General features: G+C 44.9%; 3 protein-coding genes across 3 annotated transcripts; all 3 read right to left on the bottom strand.

Annotated features, from left to right (window-relative positions):
• Nucleotides 1-7,465: 7,465 nt before the first annotated feature.
• CCR75_003578 (uncharacterized protein) lies at nt 7,466-7,782 on the bottom strand (the record flags this gene model as incomplete). Its single annotated transcript, XM_067961672.1, has 2 exons — nt 7,466-7,499; nt 7,550-7,782. 2 exons carry the CDS (start codon nt 7,780-7,782, stop codon nt 7,466-7,468), a joined length of 267 nt encoding a protein of 88 aa, XP_067817882.1.
• Nucleotides 7,783-7,802: 20 nt separating this feature from the next.
• Nucleotides 7,803-8,192, bottom strand: CCR75_003577 (uncharacterized protein; the record flags this gene model as incomplete). The annotated part of the gene is made up of 1 exon (XM_067961671.1): nt 7,803-8,192. The coding sequence occupies one exon, from the start codon at nt 8,190-8,192 to the stop codon at nt 7,803-7,805; it is 390 nt and encodes a 129-aa protein (XP_067817954.1).
• Nucleotides 8,193-8,392: 200 nt separating this feature from the next.
• On the bottom strand, nt 8,393-8,698 carry CCR75_003576 (uncharacterized protein; the record flags this gene model as incomplete). Its single annotated transcript, XM_067961670.1, has 1 exon — nt 8,393-8,698. One exon carries the CDS (start codon nt 8,696-8,698, stop codon nt 8,393-8,395), a length of 306 nt encoding a protein of 101 aa, XP_067818259.1.
• Nucleotides 8,699-20,366: the final 11,668 nt, after the last annotated feature.

Here is a 20,366-nt window from a genome sequence, read left to right as displayed (position 1 = left end):
GCATCGAAAACAATAATATTAGTGAGATCAGTAATGCTCTCACTAACGAGGAGAAATGACATCTCCGCAGTGCGCACCAGTCGCACTGGAGACAAAAACAAAACAAAATCAGCAGAAGAATTCCTGCTGGCTTGAGAAGCAGTGGTTCGTTTCAAACAGGATTCCACCGCTGATACGGTGGAATGCCAGAAACGGAACTCGGACAAAATGGAAGAGCAAACTTCTCTCATAAAATGTTAATGATCTAGTCCTACTGTCTACGGTAAACCTACTAAAATATGGAGTGACGAATGTGGCAGTAATAAATTGCTGCCCAAGAGAATCGGCCCGTTTCGTGTACCGCACCGCCGAGCGATGGATCACCAATTTGGATTCACACCGGAACGGTCTAAGGCGTCTGCCAAAGCCCGACGGTCCCGAGCTAAAGCATGATAGTCTCGAGACAGAGCCTGTTTCTCACGAACCAAACGGTCCATACATCCACCAAGGATGAGATCGTTTTGAAGGGATTGATGTGTCCGTTCGTTCACCAGTTGATCATCCGCAGCTTGCGCACAGTTTTTCAACTGGTCAAGAGAAGCACAGTCGACCGTCACTGTTGATTCGCAGCGACGGGATTGTTCGTGACCATCGTCCTGCCGTAAATAACGGAGGACGTGATCCAAGTCACGGTGTTGACTTGGGTTCGGCGAACGAGGCAACCCCGAATTTCCCCTCTTGCACATCCATTGACAGATTCGAGTGTGAATAGCGTTTTTTTACTTGATCCGGAGACCTTAACAGTTGCCACCGAGTCGGGCGATGACGCCGACTCGGCCCAGTCACCTACAGTGGGAGTAGCAGGTGACTTACATCAGTCTCCTCAATTGGAGTAGAAGGTGACTTATTCCCCACAGTAGCCGCATTAGCGTCTACTGACATCTGCATCGTTAACAGCTGCCAGCTTTGCGGCCTCACAGGCGACGCGAACGAGTTTCGACACCATGCGCAATTAAAAGTTGAAATAGAGATAAAATCGGTAAGTCCTTACAGAGAGAGACACATAAGGGATGATGTCATAAAATGTTTCGTTACATAAATATTGTTTTCTATGAGAAATAGTAAATATTATTTTCAATGAGAGGAAATAAATAAAGAAGCACAAATTACAATCTTTTATATTTTTGACTAAATAGTTCCAATATTACCAAATTTGGCAATATTGACGCAATAAGACATTAGTTCTATTGATTGGTTGATTTAATTCTAAATCAACCCCGCCAATCGTTACAAGACAGATTAGGCGTTGCACAAGGAGACGCATTGCATAGTTAGTTATTAATATATTAGCCAGTAGATAAAATATTGTTATTAAAGAACTTAATATATTAAGGGAACCGGTATATCCACACACCCCTTTTAGTATGCCCACCCCCCCCCCCTCCCCGTCTGTATTATATAAAAACGTCATATAAAGTATTTTTACTGTATGGGTCATTCCTCTGCATCCAAAATCAACAGTTATTACTTTAGAATCGTCTTTAGATCGCCCTTTTGTCCTTTGAAACATCGTACCCCCTACATTACATTAGGGAATCGCTGTAGCAACACACCCTAATTATCTCCATGAGAGTAGTGACTGCCCATGAGCTGTTTTCGTTCGGCGATATTAAATGTACTGTTCCTACAGGTGACAAAAGCCAAGAGCGCCCGCACTTGATTGGCAAGTCATAAGAAGAGCGAAAAGAAAGAGCAGGAAAACGAGCACGAGGGAGAAGTTGAGCTGGAAATAAGCGACAAGGGTCGGAGGTGCGATCTTGTGCATGCATGTTAGTCTCTGGAGTCAAGCTAAGGATGAATATATTTAACACTAATTCTATCAACTTTTGCTGAATTGCATGATTACCTTTTAATAGGCGAATCTTGTGGCTCTTTTTGTACCCACCACGAGCGCAAGGAAGCCACACTTTCCTTATGTTTCAGTTTTTGTCGGCTTTGCTTCGTAATTTCTTTGTTGAAGAAGCATCTTGCTATTTAACATAAAATTACGCATATGTTGAAAGTCTTTTTGCAGGCCTTTCGAGCTACTGAAGCTTTGAAGGTCTACTGAAAGGTTTCTCAATATGAATTTTAGCTACCAACAAGTTGCTACCATTACGCTACTCTCAGTAGTACCGAGGTAAATATTTTAGGGGTGTGGCCTTCACCTGTTCCCAAATGTATTGTAGGGGAATGTACCAAGAGTCGGATCTAAAGTCGCCTCTAAAGGAATAATTGTTATAGTGGAATGGCACATACCATGAAAATGTTTTATGCTGTAATTTTTAATCTGCAATTCTTATATAATTACAACAAACAGACGTGGAGGGGGGGCGTGGCAATACCGAATAATTGTGTGCCTATGCCGGTTCCTATATTGATACAGCTTTACCTTTCATTTAATAGCTAAGACTTTTTAGCTACATAGAACTTCCTCTGCACGTCGCATACTGAGGTAGTCGATACACCCCACCTTCTGTAATCCGAGTAGGTTACTAGTTCTGTTATCTGAACTAGCAAAAGGTGCCCCGTTACACTGCACGTCGATACAACGAACAGTCTCATCCTCGCAATTTACAAGCAATTACGTCTTCCACTTGAGATTAAAACATCAGCTAACAATAATAATGAAAGGCACACCTGAAAGCTGCACTAATGTAACGGAATGTATCGTTACATGAAATTAACACTTAAAGGTTGTTAATTAATATATTATCCAAAAGGTAGATAATATTTGAAGGATATTACTTTATATAGTAATATTCAGAATTATTTTTCAAAAATAGGTATAGACTATTATATCTATTTATTCCGCAGACTAATCAGCTGCAGAAGTAATCAAAGAGAGAGTGACCGATAAGGTAGAGATAAGAATTCAATTATTAGATTATAATTAAGTTAGCATTTACAAAGATAGAAAAGAGACACTTAATTATATTAATACAGTTTTCATTTTACCCTCTTTAAGCTAGTTACCTTAAAGAGAAGTCTTCCTCTGCACGTACTAGTGTACGTGAAATAACGTAAGGCACCACTCGCAACTGAAGCAGTGCGTAGTGGACTTTACTGAAGCAGTACAAGTCGTAGCGCCCCGTTACATAGATGGACTGGAGAGTCGATCGTAGCAGATCTCGCTGTGGTAGCGCAACCTCGGCTAAAGATAGTTGGGGAGGATACCCCTCAAATAATTCTGTGGGAATAGGTCCCAGGAAACCTGTGGTCAAAGGTTCCCAGATCCCATTGGATAAGTTTCAAGAAAAACTGAGACAATCAATGTCTTAGAAAACAATTAGATCAAGTATAGGCGCTTATACACTTGATCTATTAGCGCCTCCGAAGTTAACTTCGGAGTTAACTCAATTGCCAACGCTAGAACCGAAATGGTTCTTGCGTGATCTGCTTAGTAGCAAAGTCAAGCAGATCTGCGTAATTGTCACAAATGACAACTACGTGGCCGATATTCGGTCGGTAATAGTATTTCTTATGGTCGAACGGATTATCAGTAGCTCATCGATGGACGAAAGTGTCTTCGATGAGAAGAGTCCGATGAACGTTTTACATTCCAATCATGGAAATCTTTGAAGAAAACCCTTTATATAACGATTTAAAGAAATTAAGGATGTATTCTTTGAATCTTTACCGTGCAAGTTGCCTAAGGATAAAGGCACTCGACACGAAATCGACCTAATCCCAGGTTCGAAATACTGTGTCATGAAGCCTCGTTACCAAGTAATAGCAATCGACAAATTCTTTGCCGAACGCTTAGAAGCGGGCCATGTGAGGAATCCAACTTCTCCACATAGCTCTCCGATCTTTTGGTGCGTAAAGCAACAGGAGGATGGCGGATAGTGCATGCATTTTAATAAAATCAACTGTACCGGCCCATACGCCGATGCCACGAAAAGACGTAATTATTGATGGTATGTCAAAGATTCGTCAATGGATCTGATGGATGGATTTTATCAGATCCTTATACGTAAACAGGATATTCCGTGCACAGCAGTAAGCACCCCAAGCGGTATGCAATGGGAGTGGCTAGTCACGTCACAGGCCCTGCGACATTTAATAGATGTGTAAACAATCTGTTGAGATCGCTTCGGGATTTCGCACCGAGCTATATTGATGACGTCTTCGTTCATAGCAGAGCCATGAATGGAAAGTGGTCATCGTGGACGTGAGAAGACTTATCTTACGATAAGTCGCGACTTTTACTGGCCACGCCAGTATGAGTTCGTCCGCAAGTACATACGTGCTTGCGAAGTTTGTCAATGGGTAAAGCCCAGCGCTTCATCCCATGCTCCATTACAACCTCTGTCAATTCAGGCAGAGTGTTGGCAGTCCGTATTTATGGACTTCGTCTTCGGATTCCCCGAAGACGCCCACAAGAATAATGCTATTCTTGTTTTTGTTGACCGTTTGAGCAAGATGGTACATCTTGCTGCCGTCCCGGATTCGACAACAGCCAAAGGCTGTGCTCGTGTTTTTATTGACACGATATTTCGACTCCATGGGTTATCCCGTGAACTGGTCTCAGATCGAGACCCTAGATTCACGGCAAAATTTTGGCAAACAGTGCTCAAATCACTTGGACAACAGTTAAAAATGTCAACTTCTAATCATCCTGAAGTCAGACGGAGCGTGTAAACCGTATTTTCGAAGAGATACTTCGCGGATCCGTTCACTCTTTTTGAAGTTGGAGCGAGTTCTTGCCGATGGTAGAATTTGCCATCAACAATTCAGTGCATGCTTCTTCAAAGCATACACCATTCTTCGTGAATGTCTTACGCCACCCACAAATACCTACCCTGTTTGAGAGAACCTCTTATATAGGGGGGAGGAACTCGCTCGAGTAAAGAACCTTTTAGCTCTTGCTCGTCACGCATTAGCCCTATGGTCAATGCGAAGGATATCAATGTTGAGTGAACTAACATTGAAGTAGACAACGATGCTGAAAGACTTAGCATCGAGAACAATACTATTAATGACAATGATAATACTCTCAAAAATGAAGAGATGATAGCTCCGCAGTGCGAGCCGGTCGCACTGGAAACAAAAATAAACCGAGTCAGCAGGTGATTTCCGGTTGGAAAGAGAAGCAGTGGTCCGTTTCGCACAGGATTCCACCGCTGTTGGGTGGACCGACAGAAACGGAAAAACTCTGACAAAAATAGAAGAGCAAACATACTTTGATCTAAAATTAATGACCTATCAGTCGCAATCTGCGCACATCTTTTCAACTGGTCAAAAAAAATTTATCGACCGTCATCGCTAACTCGCGACGACGGGATCGCTCGTGATCAAGATTCTCCCTAAAACAATTAAGGGTGTGATCCAAATCGCGATGTTGAATCGGGCTCGTCAACTGAGGCGAACCCGATCTTTCCTCTACCTACACATTCATTGATGGATTCAGGTGGTGAGAAGCGCTTTCTTGTTGAAAGTTTCTTGAACTACAGTGAGGCTAAAATTCAATCAAATTTTAATTCCAAATTTATGGTAAATATGCATTAAAGTTTTGGAATCGGGACGTCTAATTTCAAAACAAATAGAAGCTGCTCGAAGAGTAATTATAAAAAATGATGTTTTTGGATCAGAATTTTTCAGATGTGCCTGTAACTTCTAAACCTACAGAAAATCGTATGGGTAAAGGTAAAGGATCAGTCTCATATTGGGTGGCAACAGGGGGTTCAAACGAGTCATCTCGTTCGTTGGCGAGGGTATCCACCCTCGCATGATAGTTGGGAGCCTCGTTCCCGACTGATGTTGAACGTATCAGTCTTGCAGTACGACGAGACCTATCCTCCTCGGCAGAAGGACCATCGGAGAACGAGCGCTTCCCGCGCTCGTAAAAGAATTGGCAGTTCTCATTTCCTTGACGCATATGAGAGTCCTCCAATGGGGGATCTTTGAGGGAATATGCTTCCGTAGGGGCATGACCTGCACCCTTAAAACAGCATGGGCATGAGACCCTGAACGAGAGGCAAGAAATCCTTGCATCTCTAGACAAGCGGTGCAACTTATAGCGAGCACCGACTACGGTCCGTTTCTCGAACCGTTCACGGAAAGCGTTTAGCTTGTCAAGCAAGACCTTACGGCCTATGTTTTGTACATTCTGTACAAAGACTGTCCAAGCTTAGAAGAAAGGTTTGACGTCCTTTGCCCGTTTGCAAGCGTACCATCGATGCCGGCAAAAGGCATCGATGAAGAATTCCACTGCATCCTCACCAGGCTTGTGAAGCGTGGATGAGTCGAATAACGGAATATGATATTGATCGTTGGTCATACCAGACCAACGAATGAGGTTTCTCGTAGAGGGTAACCAAGGCCTCTTTCTAGGAGCGAACCGCAACGTACGCGGCCCTTTTCCTGTTGGCTCATGTTAACGTTAACGTTAACTTGACCCTGGGAGCGATCTCTAGATTCACTCCCTTTCTGGTGATGCAAACTAGCACCACCAGCAGCCATCTTACCTTCGCGACCAGGTAGTTCCTTATGACGCATACTAACGTCACCAGAGTGGTCATCGCCCTCGGAGCCATCTGATGATGACTCCCCACCAAAGAGATCCGACGAGTTAAACAACCTCGTCATTACCTCTTTGATTTAACGGACTCGGCCCCGAATGATCCAGTGGCCTTCTCAGTCGCCACTAAATCGAGCGATGCAGGTGACTAGGACCAGTCACCTACAATCGGTGTAGGAGGTGACTTTTCCCCTCATCTGCAATGTCATCAACAGATGACATAATCAGTCACCTCCAATGGAAGTAAGATGTGACATATCCCCCGCAGTAGACGCATTAGCGTTTACTGAAACATTTGCCTTACTGACAGCTACACGGATATGTGCAGCTGCCAGCTTAGCGGCCTCGCGGACCACGCGCACAGACTTGTTTGTCGCCATCTTGATTCTGGTCAAAATCAAGAATATAAATAAAATCAGTGTTTTGATCAAAATTAAAATGCAAATAAAATCGGTATTTTGATTGAAATCATAATGCATATAAAACCAGTATTTTTAATTAAAAATCATAATGCAATGAAATCGGTATTTTAATTAAAATTATAATGCAAATGAAATCGGTATTTTGATTAATACCAATAATGCTAATTACAGGAAAAGACTTAATAATCTTTTCTGTCACACTACATCAATCACTATGGTGACTGTTGATTAGGGGAGAGGGGTGATGTAATGGGGTGTCCCGTAACATAAGTATCATTTCCTATAAGAGGAATAATAAATATTAATTCCTATGAGAGGAAATAAATAAAGAGGTGCAAAATAATAACCTTTTTAATTTTGACTACAACAATTTGTGCTACAAATTGTAAATGCAATGGTGATTCCTGTGCCAAAGCCAATCCAGAGTCCCTCAATCCCCAACTCAAAATAAAACGCCAACAACGCGCCAACGGGAAGTCCAATGACGTAGAACGCCAGTACATTAATCTTGGCAGCCTTTGCCTGCCACCCAGCTCCTTTAAAAATGCCTTGCGTCACGCAATTTAACGAATCAACAATCTCGTACGGAATCATCACAAGAAGGGCAGCAGACGCACGTAGAATCGCAACGGGGTCATTGATCACGATCGCTGGAATTTGTCGTCGAAATAGAAACACCATTCCAGCAAAGAAACACGCCAAGCCAAAGACTGTTGTGAGGGTTGTACGGACAATGACTCGCGCTTTCTTTGGATGGTTTGCTCCAAGGCAATTGCCTACGCGAATAGTACTGGCAATGGCGACACCCATAAACACCATGTAGATCGAAGACGCGATATTCATGAGACTGCATGAGCACTTACAGCCACGACACCGTCTGGTAAGTTGCCTGCCATTACCACCAATATCTCGTACGCCGACCATTCCATGGCCATCATGAGAAACGATGGACCTGCGAGGCGCAGGAACAAAGGGATGAGGGCCCATGCTTGCTGTATTTGCCATCCACGCCACCATTTCGTGTGATTGCCACTAACAAAAAAGTAGGGCACGAGACACAGGGGCAACACCACGTATCCAAGCGTCCTCGAGAGTGCTGCACCGTGAAATCCGAGGGATGTATAGTACGTTAGCACGTAGCCTCCAACGACATTCACAAACGTTCCGATTAAGGCAAAGAGCACCATGGGTCGCACTACATTTTGAGCTTGCAATAATTTCCGCAACATTTTATAAATTATAAAAATGGGACCCCAAAGACCGTCACTCTGGAAAATTCACCGGCCAATTTAGCCACTTAAGTATCTTGTCCACATAATGTCAAGACCTTCTCGGCATGACAATTAATGAGAAACATGGGTATGAGGCTCGCGCCTACGACGAGGATTGCAGACTGCAAATAGAGTCCCAGCTTGTTAATCTTTCCAGCTCAGTACGCTTGAGAGCACAAGGTATCGAGCGCGGATGTAAGTCCAAAGCCTACGCAAAGGGCTGACACGTTTGTATACATTGTCGAGAGCGTCGCGGCGGCCACAAATAGTTTTGTGTCAGGAGACTCCAGATGGCCCACCAATACAATACACACGAGACCAGGTAGGTATTCCAGTGTGTAGGTTATGACGATCGGGTACGCCAGAGTTACTGTCTTCCGGAATTCATCAATGGCCACGGGTTCAGGTTCCTGACCTTGTTCTTGAGTCAATTCTCGAGTCAAGAATTTGGTGTCGCTCTCCATCTCATAGTCGTGCACTTTAATTACGTCAAGGGACGTTGCGCACATTCGCACACCGCGCCACCGTTCGTGGGAATGAATGCGATTGAGATGGCTGCAAAAAATTGCAATCTACACCTTGTCAAGATGGTTACACAAGGAAAGAAAACAGTGGAGTGGATACCTTTCCATCGCAGGGCGCGGCGCTTGATGGTTTCGCAAACCCGACAAGTCGAGAGTGTCTCGATGTAATTTCCTCGCGAGATCAGCACCGAGCATTGAGCTGAATATGCCGCTGTCAACAGGACCTCGCAAGCGCTCGACTTCGTCAATCCTCGCCTGGGATAGTTCCATCTTCTTCATGTGCTCGTTCTGCCGCTTAGCATCGTGAAAACCCTCTCTAGCACATTGGTGTCCGCGCTTCTTTCGTGAGCGTGAGGCGAGACGGCCACAGCAGGCTCCGACGCAGCCCTATCGTGACTAGTTGTCGGCGGTGCCTGTGCCATGTCGATTTCGTCTTTCTTCCTCGAGCTTGGGCTTATAATTTGTTTAATATCAAACATGCTTAGGGGTCAAAGAGGATGTAAACAGGCACGTCGTAAAGTGGCCACGCTCTACTTAGACACACACCCTAGCACAGCGAGGAAGCGGTTTAACCAGCTTCTCTTGCGTGCAGTGAGGTAGTTGCGGTGAGCACGTTAGCGACCTCACCGAACGCACCAAGTACTTTGGTTGAGTGTCGTCACGGGAGCGGTAATCCGGCTCCTCGTGCGCACTTACATAGTAGGAAGTAGTTTTCAGACTGATTTATATTTAATCGTATTAAATATAAATACCTATTTCTGTCAATCAAAATGTCATTTCTATAGATAACACTTAATATGTATTGCGAGCATATCTTTCTAGATACCTCGCGTAACGGATGACGCTAGGCGTTATCCTTCCTAATGTGAATGCACCCATGTGCATCACATACATAAGGGTTGGTCACAAATGTGAACCACACCCGAGTCCTGGGTCTAATTACTATTATTTAGCAATTGATCATCCTTAAGTACACCAAGTGTACTTAACGGGGACTGTGTAACATTAGGGCAACTTTAGCCCGTTACGGGGAGGTAGATGACGCCATAGCAAATTTCCACATCGGGAGCCTGAAATGGATACTGCACATGGCCGCCGAGAAGTTCGTTTTCCGAAAATGGCATAATTACGAGCAAATCCACTCGGGGCTCTAGTGATAGAGCATTCGAGCCGTGTAAAAAACACGAAACAATAATACTCGCTCTCGCTCATTCCACGACTCTCTGCATATCGCGCGGTAAAGCATAGCACCAGATGGCAAAGCACCAACAACTCGACATTTTCAATCTCGTGGGCACGCGATTAAAAAGAGGACGCATTAGGCGACAATGACTCCATTAATGTCCCTTGGAAGTGACTTTCGTGTAGTAGACGGTGTTGTATAAAAAGGGTTAATTAGGTGTAATCTGTGTTTGTATAAAAAGGGCTAAATATGGGCAATTTGCGTCTGAAAACAAAGTTTCATTTTAGAGGCCGAAGCAAAAATGAGGTGTGTCCGCAGCAATTCGTGTATATTTTACTTCTTTATTATTTCGTATTATTGGAATTTATATTTATTATTTCTTTTATAGTTTTCGACTCATCCAGGCTTCACAAGCCTGGTGAGGACAAATTGAAATCTTTATCGATGCATTTCTCCGGCATCGATGGTAACTTGCAAGCGTGCAAAGGTTGGAGGTCCTTTGTTTTAAGCTTTGGACGCATTCGTTCAGAACGAGCAAGCCTAGGGACAAACCAAATTCTTTCCATGACCGGTCCGAGAGACGGACAGTAGTTGATGCACGCTACAGGCTCACGGTTTGTGATCAAGTCCTACTGTCTAGAATAACCCAAAAAAACATGTAGTGACGAATGTGGGCAGTAATAAATTACTGCCCAAGTTCATCGGCCCGGTTCGTGTTTACTTCACCGCCAAGGCAATGCGTACACGATCGAGCTGCCTCGTAGGATGCGTACGCATCCTACGCTTTACGTTGGGCATCGCCGCCCGTGCCATCAGTACGAGGCTTCTTCCTGTTTCGAGTCAAACTCGAACGGTCCAAGGCATCCGCGAAAGACTGATAGCCCCTATAAGCTTTAAAATTTAAAGAACGTGTGCTCTTCCATTTTTGGCAGAGTTCCGTTTATGTCAGTCTACCGTATCAGCGATGAAATCCTCCACGAAATGAACCAGCAGGAACTCTCCAGCTGACTGGGTTTTGTTTTTGTGCAAAACCGCTGCTTCTAGAGCCAGCACTCTCTAGCTGACAGAATTTTGTTTTTTTGTTTTCAGTCGGCCCGGCGTGCACTGCGAAGATATCATTCTTTTTTTAGTGAGAGCATTTATGTCTCACTAATACTCTTCTTTTCGTTGCTGAGCATATCAGCATCGTTGTTTCCAAAGCCAGCAATAGCCTTATCGCTAATACTGAATTTGCCTCCTTTAAAGTTGATTGAATTAACATTGGTTTTTATTGCATTGACTGTTGCGTGATGAGCACGAGCCAGCTAATCTTTCCTCGAGCGAGCCCCTCCCCCCTTGAATAAGATTCACTCTCAAACATGGTGGGTATATGTGGACGGCGTAAGCCATTTGCTAAAAGCGGTGTATGCTTTTTTATTGCATGCACCGAATTGTTGATGGCAATTAAATTTAGCCATGAACACCTCAAAAATGTAGTACACGTAACCTCAAAGTATCTTTTCGAGTACACGATTTGCGTGTTCTGTCTTGCAGTCTGTTTTCGGATGGTCTGATGTTGACAACTTTAATCTTGTTCCAAGTGAACGGAACACGGATTGCCAAAACTAAACGTGAATCGGGGATTTCTATCCAAAATCAGTTCACGGGGTGACCGATGGAGTCGAAATATCGTGTCGATCAAGACACGATCACAGCCTTTAGCTGTGATTGACTCGGTACTGCAACAAGATTAACCATTTTGCTGAGTCAGTATACGCTCACGAAATTACCATTATCCGTTTCAAGGTTTTCAGGAACCCGAAGACAAGTCATTGATACACACTCCCAGGACAGGCAGAGGCTGTAGTGGAGTACGGGATGAAGAACTAGAGTACACCTGATGTCAAACCTCTCAAGCACGTATGTATCTGCGCACAATTTCATACTGGCGTGGCCAGTAGAAGTCGGGACTTACTGTAAGTTAGGTCTTCTAATGTCCACGATGACCACTATTGGTGCATCGTGGTACTCATACAAAATGCGCGAAAGAAAATCAAAATGGATGGGGATCACGACTTGAGCTTGCGACACGTGTGTCGCAAGCAATGGCTGTATAATACAGTAAACCTTTGCGTGTCGTGTATCGATCTAATAAGATCGATACAATATTAAAAATTCCTCAAGGAATTGCTATGATGGGCTTATTGAGGTAATTAAACAAACCTATAAGAGACTTTTTTTTGATACGCTCCTCTTACGTCGTCAAGTAATGTTGAAGACGGAACATTTGTTGTGCAACAGTGGGCTTATCCTCACTGTTGATTTGCGCAGCCGATTCAAAGTCAGGCCGGCGCGGAAGCGCATCAGTGACGACAACAAGTCCTCTTAGTTCGTATCCCCGGAGAGTTTATTCTCCGCGAAGAAAATAACCATCTCGCCATTCTTTGCAAGAGGTGTGACTGTTTAATGCTGTGCGTAAAGATGCATGGTCCGTATAAACAATGGATGGTCTATCTCCGAAGGGATTGACCCTAAACATAGTTAGTGGACATTTCATGGCACGGAGTTTCTTGTCATGCACCGGGTAAATTTATTCGGATGATTGAAGCTGACGCGAGTGATAGCTGACGAAACGCTTTGCGCCGTCTGTATCGAACTGCATTAACGCACAGCCGATTGCAAAATCACTGTCGCCACAGACCAGATAAAATTTTTGGCTTGGTCTGCAATCGCCAAAATTGACGACTATATCAAGCTTTGCTTAGTGCCTACGTAAGCACGCTGACAACCATTCCATGACCAGTTTACATTTTATTTACAAACAAGAAATATGAACGGTCATTACGGTAGTTGCGTGAGTACTTATACAAGTACGTCGATAAGCCAAGGAACTTTCGAAGTCCCTTTACATTGACTGGCTTAGGCCAGTCGGTAATTGCCTTGGTCACTACAGGACCACGGCGTATACCGTCTCTACCCACCCACGATGCACCCAAGAAGTGGCATAGCATTGCATAGAATATACACTTCTTAAGGTTTGTATACAACTTATACTCACGCATTAGTGTAAGAACCTTTCCGATGTGCTTAAACGTCCGACTTTCCGTTCATGACTGGGCTATGAACGAAGATGTCATCGTAATAACTCGGTGCAAATCCCGCACCGAACTTAATAGATTGGTTACACATCTGGTGAATGTAGCAGGGGCATTCCTTAGCCCCTGTGATATAACTAGCCATTCCCATAGCATTCCGCTTGGAGTACTTACTGCTGTTATTAGAAAACCCTGTTTACGCATAGGATCTGATAGACACCGTCCAACAAATCCATGGAAGAAAATATGGTACGCTTTGACATACTATCAATGATTACGTCTTTTCATGGTTTCGGCATTTGACCTTGTACCGTTGCAGCATTCAACCGATTGAATGCATGCGCTATTTGCCATCCTCTTGTTGCTCTTTGCACACAGAAGGTTGAAGCGATATGTGAAGGAGTTGACTTTCTTACTGACCTGCTGCTAAGTGATCGGCAAATAACTTGTTGACTGCTAATACTTGTATGGTTACTAACTCATGACACAGTATTTCGAACCTTGTATCAGGTCGATCTCGTGTCGACTGCTTTCATCGTTAGGCAACTCGCATGGTACAATTTCAGGGAATACGACCTAAATTCGATTATTTTCTTATACGAAGGATTTTTCTGGAACGACTCCAAGATTAAGACGTAAGGCATTCAAAACGATTCTTCTCATCAAAGACATTTCCGTCCACTGATGAACTACTTAGAATCTGTTTTCTCCCTTATAATATTTTTGCCGGCCGAATATTGGCCGCGAACATGTAAGTACTCAGATCTGCTTGATTATGTCACTAGGTTGATCACGCAAGAACCGTTCGGTTTCTAGTGTAGGCAATTGATTTAGTTCCGAAGTTAACCTCTGAGACGCTATCAGATCAAGTGACCCGTTTTTACTAAGACATTAATTGTCTCAGTTTTCTCTTTGGAACTTGTTTCCAACGATACCTGGGAACCTTTAACAACAGATTTCTGGGGACTTATTCCCTCAGAATTTGCAGCCTCGATCTGTGGTTGCACAACCCCCCCCCCACCACAACGAGGTCATCTACAATCGCCTCTCCAGTCGATCGAGGACTTTCGCATTGTCTCTTATAGGCAGGCATTTCAAAAACGTTTGGGGGGTTGTTTTCGAAACAAGCATCCTTGTTCGTACCACTCAACTTATTCGAGTGGTTGAACTCCGACGCTATGCACATCTGTCGACGACTTTGTCCACATCACAATGCTGGACCTTCGACGCTGCCTCTTCTTGTGCACAGTCGCCAGGATGTTATTCAATAGCAAGTCGCGTTGTCACACTGAGATCTTGTGCAGTCGAGAAAACGACCGAACCACAAGTGAGTTCATCGCACTTTCTCGTAAGCAATCCACACGCTTGTGGACGCTCCAAGACGTTCATCAGATGACCTTTTTATAAACGAAAGGCAGGCGTCATCACGGCTTGATACTGACAGTTTATGCATGGATCGTACTTTCTGAGCCATGGTTATACAAGGATGACATCAGATTTGTCATGCAATTTAGTAGGATGAAATTATCATCGTACTGTTGAGCCTTTATTGCGTATTGAGCATAATTTATTTACTGCACAGATGCGGCTACTGCTAGTCGCAGTTTCATCCTCGGTAGAGGTATATCACGCTTAAGGGATTTGAGCCTGCGATCTTCTAGCGATTGGCGTCATGAATTTGTTCGACACCCCATATTGACTAGGGACTTTAGTGGCAATTAAGTTACCACTATAATTTTCAAGGTGATGAGGTAACGTCATCACCTAAGGCAGTTACACATAATGTTTTGTGTGTGAGGAGTAACTTTCGTCAAAAGACCTGCAAATTCTTTTGACGTTGATGGATTAGTAGGGCGCTCCACACCTACTGACCCCGACCGTTTTATTTCGATTAACCTCGCCGTTGCGATTTCGCAACAGCGTCGGACCCGCGTTTTCTGCTGTTTTAAGCGAAAGATCGGTCGATTAGCTCAGTGTTTCTCCTAGCGTCTCTAATTCGAGTCGTAACAGGTGGATCTTGATATGACCGTCAGCAAGACCACAGCAACCTGTGTTTGCTCATTAATCAGATAACTTTCAAAATGTATCGTGTGTGCTGAGAATAAGCGTGAAGGTCACGCTTGCGCTTGTTTCAAATTCATAAGCTCAGATCGAGCTCTGAATTCGGGACGTTGCGGCTCAAAGGTTTTCTTAAAAACCTCATACGACTAAACACATATGGGTCGTGAAGCTTGAGCCTAAGGCCCAAGATTTGGCACCTCTATCAAACTGATAAATACCAAAAATTTCACTTGTGTCGCATCTTCATCGATGTGGCGAGCTTCAGTAGCCTTGTCTAATTCGACGACTTATCGAAGCAAGGAGTCGCCTTCGACTGTCTTGGGCTTAGATAATTCAATTTCAAGCTTTCTGGTCGACGCACATGCGCCGGCCCGCTAGCAGCATGTAAATGCTGCTATCTTAACAGCTCTAACTCTTGTGCACCCTAATTTTCTCAACACCTCTGCGTGTAAAGACCCTTGCCGGTGAAGCAAGATTAACTTTCTCGGGCCACGTCATGAACATGTTCTATGAACTCGTCGATAGACGCATGTTGCTAGCCTCATTGTAGAGCGTACAACATTGCACCTACGGAGCCCCCCTACGGCCGAACTTATACATTTTCCCGCTTTCTTTTCAAGTTCACTTAAGTGAAAAACCCCTCACGCGTTGCGTGGAAGCTTTCTGGAGGAGCTTGTGTTGAAAATGTTTGGGGTGCATCATGTGTCATACAGACTCTTAGGAGTTGTCGCGAAAATCCAGTCGACACTTTCTGTCACGAAACATCAACCTGAGACTTAGCGTGTTAAGATCGTAGCTGAAGTTTTGGTCAATCAATACATTCTTTTTACTCTTCAGAATTCCCCTTTAGTCAAATTTGTTCGCGGATATAAACTCCAACAGGTTATGAGCCCATGCGACGGGTCTGACGCCTCTGCCGACGAGACGTATGCGGAGGAAATACATCATATGTTTCCGAGGCGCTCACGCTTGTCCTTTCAGCCATATCAATACATTAAGGCAACCTTTTCAAAGCGGCTAACACCCGCTCCTTGTTGGTCACTAACTCCTCCTCATCCGCTCCACTCCTTTCCCGAGTGGCTCCACCAGTTACGCGTGCTGCATGGGAGTGTGGTCAGAGCGCGTCCATTTTTAACCACGTGACATAACACGCTTTGCCCATGCATTCCTTCCAGATCGATGATATATCAGCTCAAGGACAATTTGAACAAGGAAGTTTTTATCAGCGTGGCGAAGCACAAGCACGGATTGCGCGTGGAGAGGCGCAGCTACGCGCTGGATCAGCACTTCCGGTCAAAAGCGATGGCGCCGATGCGGCATATCAGGAACAAGCACAAGCATACGCCGAATATCAGGCTCGAGCAGGGCAACAGCCCCTTGTTTATCTGAATTGGTAACGTGTACCAAATGCTCGCGACTCTAAGTTTATGATTGGAAATTTAGTGACAATGGACTTGGAACTGGACTTCGCCAATGGACATTGTTGTTCCTGGAAGCCATAAAATCGGCGAAACTTGCATGCGGATACTAGAGAAGTGAGTGGTCAAGGCGAACAAGCTTAAGCAATGCTGAAAGGGACGCCGCTAAGATACTACTAAGCGCATAGAGAAGGCTAGTGGATGCAAACCCAAAGCTTTGCTTTCTTGCTAAACCAAATTTGGCTCGCGTTTAAGGTCAATATCTCTCAGCACCAAGATGTGCATCGTATGGTTCAAAGAAGGACAGCTCACGTTCGTGGGCATAGCAGTTCCTGTACTAAATAGCATTGATGCACGCAAGCTAAACGAGCGAAAAGCTTGTACTTGAAAGTGTTGTCAAGTACACTGCGCCGCATTTAAAGTTCGCGCTAACGAGTAGATACGATCCCAGGCGTACTGATTACTTGCATACGCGCAAGAACTGGTGGCTTGGGCACAGGAGCTTGGGGAGATGACGAAAAACTAGTGAAGTCGGACCTAAGGAAATTGTTAATTCAATTAGCGAGCAAACAAGACCACTTGGCGAGAAAATGCATGACGAAAAAATAAGAGCGCTGAAGGTGAAAAGACACGCTGGGCACTCGCGGCTTACGAGAATGCCGTGAATGTGGACGACTGGATTGTTGAAAGTGATGCTAGTAGACACCTGGTGCGCAATGTACCATCAGTACGCGGCTTCTTCCGAGGACGGATTTGACCACCCTTTTCAAGAATCCCCAAAAGATTCTTGTGATCGCGAACCAGGTTCTCATGTTGAACCTGAAGTTTCTCATGCCGGTTCCGAATACCCTCGAAACTACGATGAGCTAACGACAGCTCATCGCGAACAGCATGGTACTTCCGCTCGTACTCCAACATGGAGTACGCACTCTTCGAACGGTCTTTCAACCGCTCGATATGATGAGCCTGCACCGTCTGCTCCAACGAGCGACGCTTGCCGCGCTCGTGTTCAAGTCCCTCCTCCAAATCATGGAGGAAGTGATCGATTTTCTCGATCCTCGACATTAGATCCGACATACGGTTCGGATCTAATTTTCCCTCCTCCACCACAACCATTGGTGGATTCCCACGGTGGTCAACGTTTCCTTGTGAAACGTATACAGAGCCACCGTGGTGTGAAGGGGCAGCGAACGAGTTGTCTTGTTCACTGGAGTGGTTATCCACCTTCACATGACAGCTGGGAGCCTCGTTCCCAGCTGATTGCTGACGTTGAGGGCCTCGTCCGTCAGTATGACGAGATCCATCGGAAAACACGCACCTCTGGAGCATGAAAATCGATTGCAAAACGTCAATCGCATCGCGCATCTTGATAGAGATGCGAGCCCTTACTTAGGGCGAAGAAAGGGAATAACCGTCCCCTTTATCCCTCTTCGAGTTGTCAACACAACACGGACCGGGATCACCCCACGTGAGGCATGGAAGCCCAGCCTCACGTGTCAACCGATGCAATTTATACTTTGCACCGGTTGGAGTTCGTTTCTCAAACTTAACGCGATTTGCGTTAAGTTTTTAAAGACAGGCTTCGCGTCCAATGACTTTGATATTGCGAATGAACGCGCTCCAGGCTTGCATAAGCGAGACTTTATCTCGCTTAGTGTTGCCACTAAAGCATCGATGCTTAAAAAAGCATCGAGATAAAAATCTCCTCAGCGCGAAAGTTCTTCGTGCTGGGATCAAGGCCATGTAGCTTTGTAGCAATAAATGAAGGATATTTATTGTGAGGAGTAGTTCCTTCAGACAAGCTATTGATTAGCCTTTCTGGCAAAAGCCACGGCTTCTTTTCTGGAACGATAGAGACCTTTTAATATCTTCACTTCCCTGAGTGGTACCCACTGAAGCAGGGGTACCACAAGAACTTTTATTACGATGGCTTACGCCATCGTCATCACCTTGCACAGAAACACGCGCAGGTGACCGTACGGGAGACGGAACGGACGATGAGGGATCATCCTCATCGTCGAATCCAAATAGACTATTAACTCGTCTATCAGAATGAGCCCTCTCATTCGAAGGCTCATAGTCAGCCGCCTGACGTCTATCAGGCGACTGTTCTATTCTCCCCGAGTCGGCCATTTCCTCCGATTCGCATTCGTAGTCGACCTCTAAAGAGGGGTCGTATTTACGTGGTGAATTACCACGTGCACTCGCAACATCTAGTGTTGTGCGAGTGGAGGATACTACGGCAGACGTTCCGTCTGCCGCAAGAGATAACAGTGCGTCACCCGCGGCTGCACGAACCGCAGCCGAAGGCGCAGCACTATCGACACCCCGCATGAGGTTTATTCTCCATGCGATGGAATTTTAAATGATGGTTCTGACCAATCAACATCATTTTAAAATTAAGTAGTCACATTGTGACCACTCCTTTCAATGACAGTCAGAGTAATTGTCGTTTAAGGGAGGAATGATGTAACGGGGTGTATCGTTACATGAAATTAACACTTAAAGGTTGTTAATTAATCTAAAAGGTAGATATAATTTGGAGGATATTACTTTATATAGTAATGTTCAGAATTTTTATCCATAAATAGGTATAGACCATTATATCTATTTATTCCGCGCACTTACCAAGTAGGAAGTTGTGTTCAGATTGATTTATATTAAGAGAATGAAACATAAATACCCATTTTTACCAATTAAAATGTCATCTGTATAGCTAACACTTAATCTGTATTGCGAGCATATCTTTCCAGATATCTTGCGTAACGGATGACGCTAGCCGTCATCACGGATGACGCTAGGCGTCATCCCATCTAAAATGAATGCCCCCATGTGCATCACATACACAAGGGTTGGTCACAAATGTGCACCACACCCGAGTGCTGGGTCTAATTACTATTATTTAGTAATTGACCAACTTAACGGGGACTCTGTAACATCAGGGCAAATTTAGCCCGTTACACCATCCCCCCCTTAAAGAACGAATTTACATTTAAAATTCGTCAAAGAGGAGAGAGGAACTGCGAGCAGTTTATGCGCCGCTAGTTCACTTAATCACTCTAGCGACCTGTGTTTCCATACACGGCGCCAAAGATGCCACCTAAAAGGGGCCACGTTGGTGGTTCTTCTGCGAAGACGCCCACTCAACCTCGCACTAAGCGCACGCACCGCGTTAACTCGCCGGCCGCGTCCAATGCCTTAGTCGAAACGGCGACAGCTACTGCTGCTGTCGCGTTAACGGGGCTAAAGGATCCATCCTTCTTTAACAGTGAGGATGTTGATCCGTCGCTCATTGTCGACTACAATGAGTCGACACCGTTGCCGTCACCTCATAATGGTGATGCGGACAACGAGCTCATGAGGAATGATGATGGCGCATTATTGCCCATCCAAACTACTCTCATGGCTCACAACATGGAGACAGCAACATTCACGACTGCTGTCTCGTTGTCTGCGCTGGATAGCGCAGCGACCATTAATGAGAGCGCTGCCCATAAAGGCGCAGCCGCTTCTCCGTTGGGTATTACCACAACGCCTTATGCTCAGGCCATAATCCATAATGGTTCTGACATAGAGGATTCGGAGCCTAAAGCTCCGCCGACGACACGTGAACGTGCTCAGTCGGTGTCACAAGCCAGTCGTTTAGAACGTGGCTATGTGACGGGTGGCATTCCAAAGATGCCCCCTCCATCTAAATGGCCTCGTTTAAACGGGCCAAGAGCGTCGCTCCTAGAGCGCGCTCTTGTAGACGCACATAATTATTATGGCGTCTTTCAATCATGGAGGGCTCAGGGAAAATCGCTTGGGCGTATTTTCCCGATCCCGGTCGTGTTGCGTTCAAATGAAACGCCCGACCAATACGAGGCGGAATT

This window comes from Bremia lactucae, linkage group LG6 (assembly GCF_004359215.1).
Source record: "Bremia lactucae strain SF5 linkage group LG6, whole genome shotgun sequence".
Taxonomy (NCBI): domain Eukaryota; phylum Oomycota; class Peronosporomycetes; order Peronosporales; family Peronosporaceae; genus Bremia; species Bremia lactucae.
Note: the sequence above shows the minus strand (reverse complement) of the source record. Positions and strands in the feature narration are given on the sequence as shown.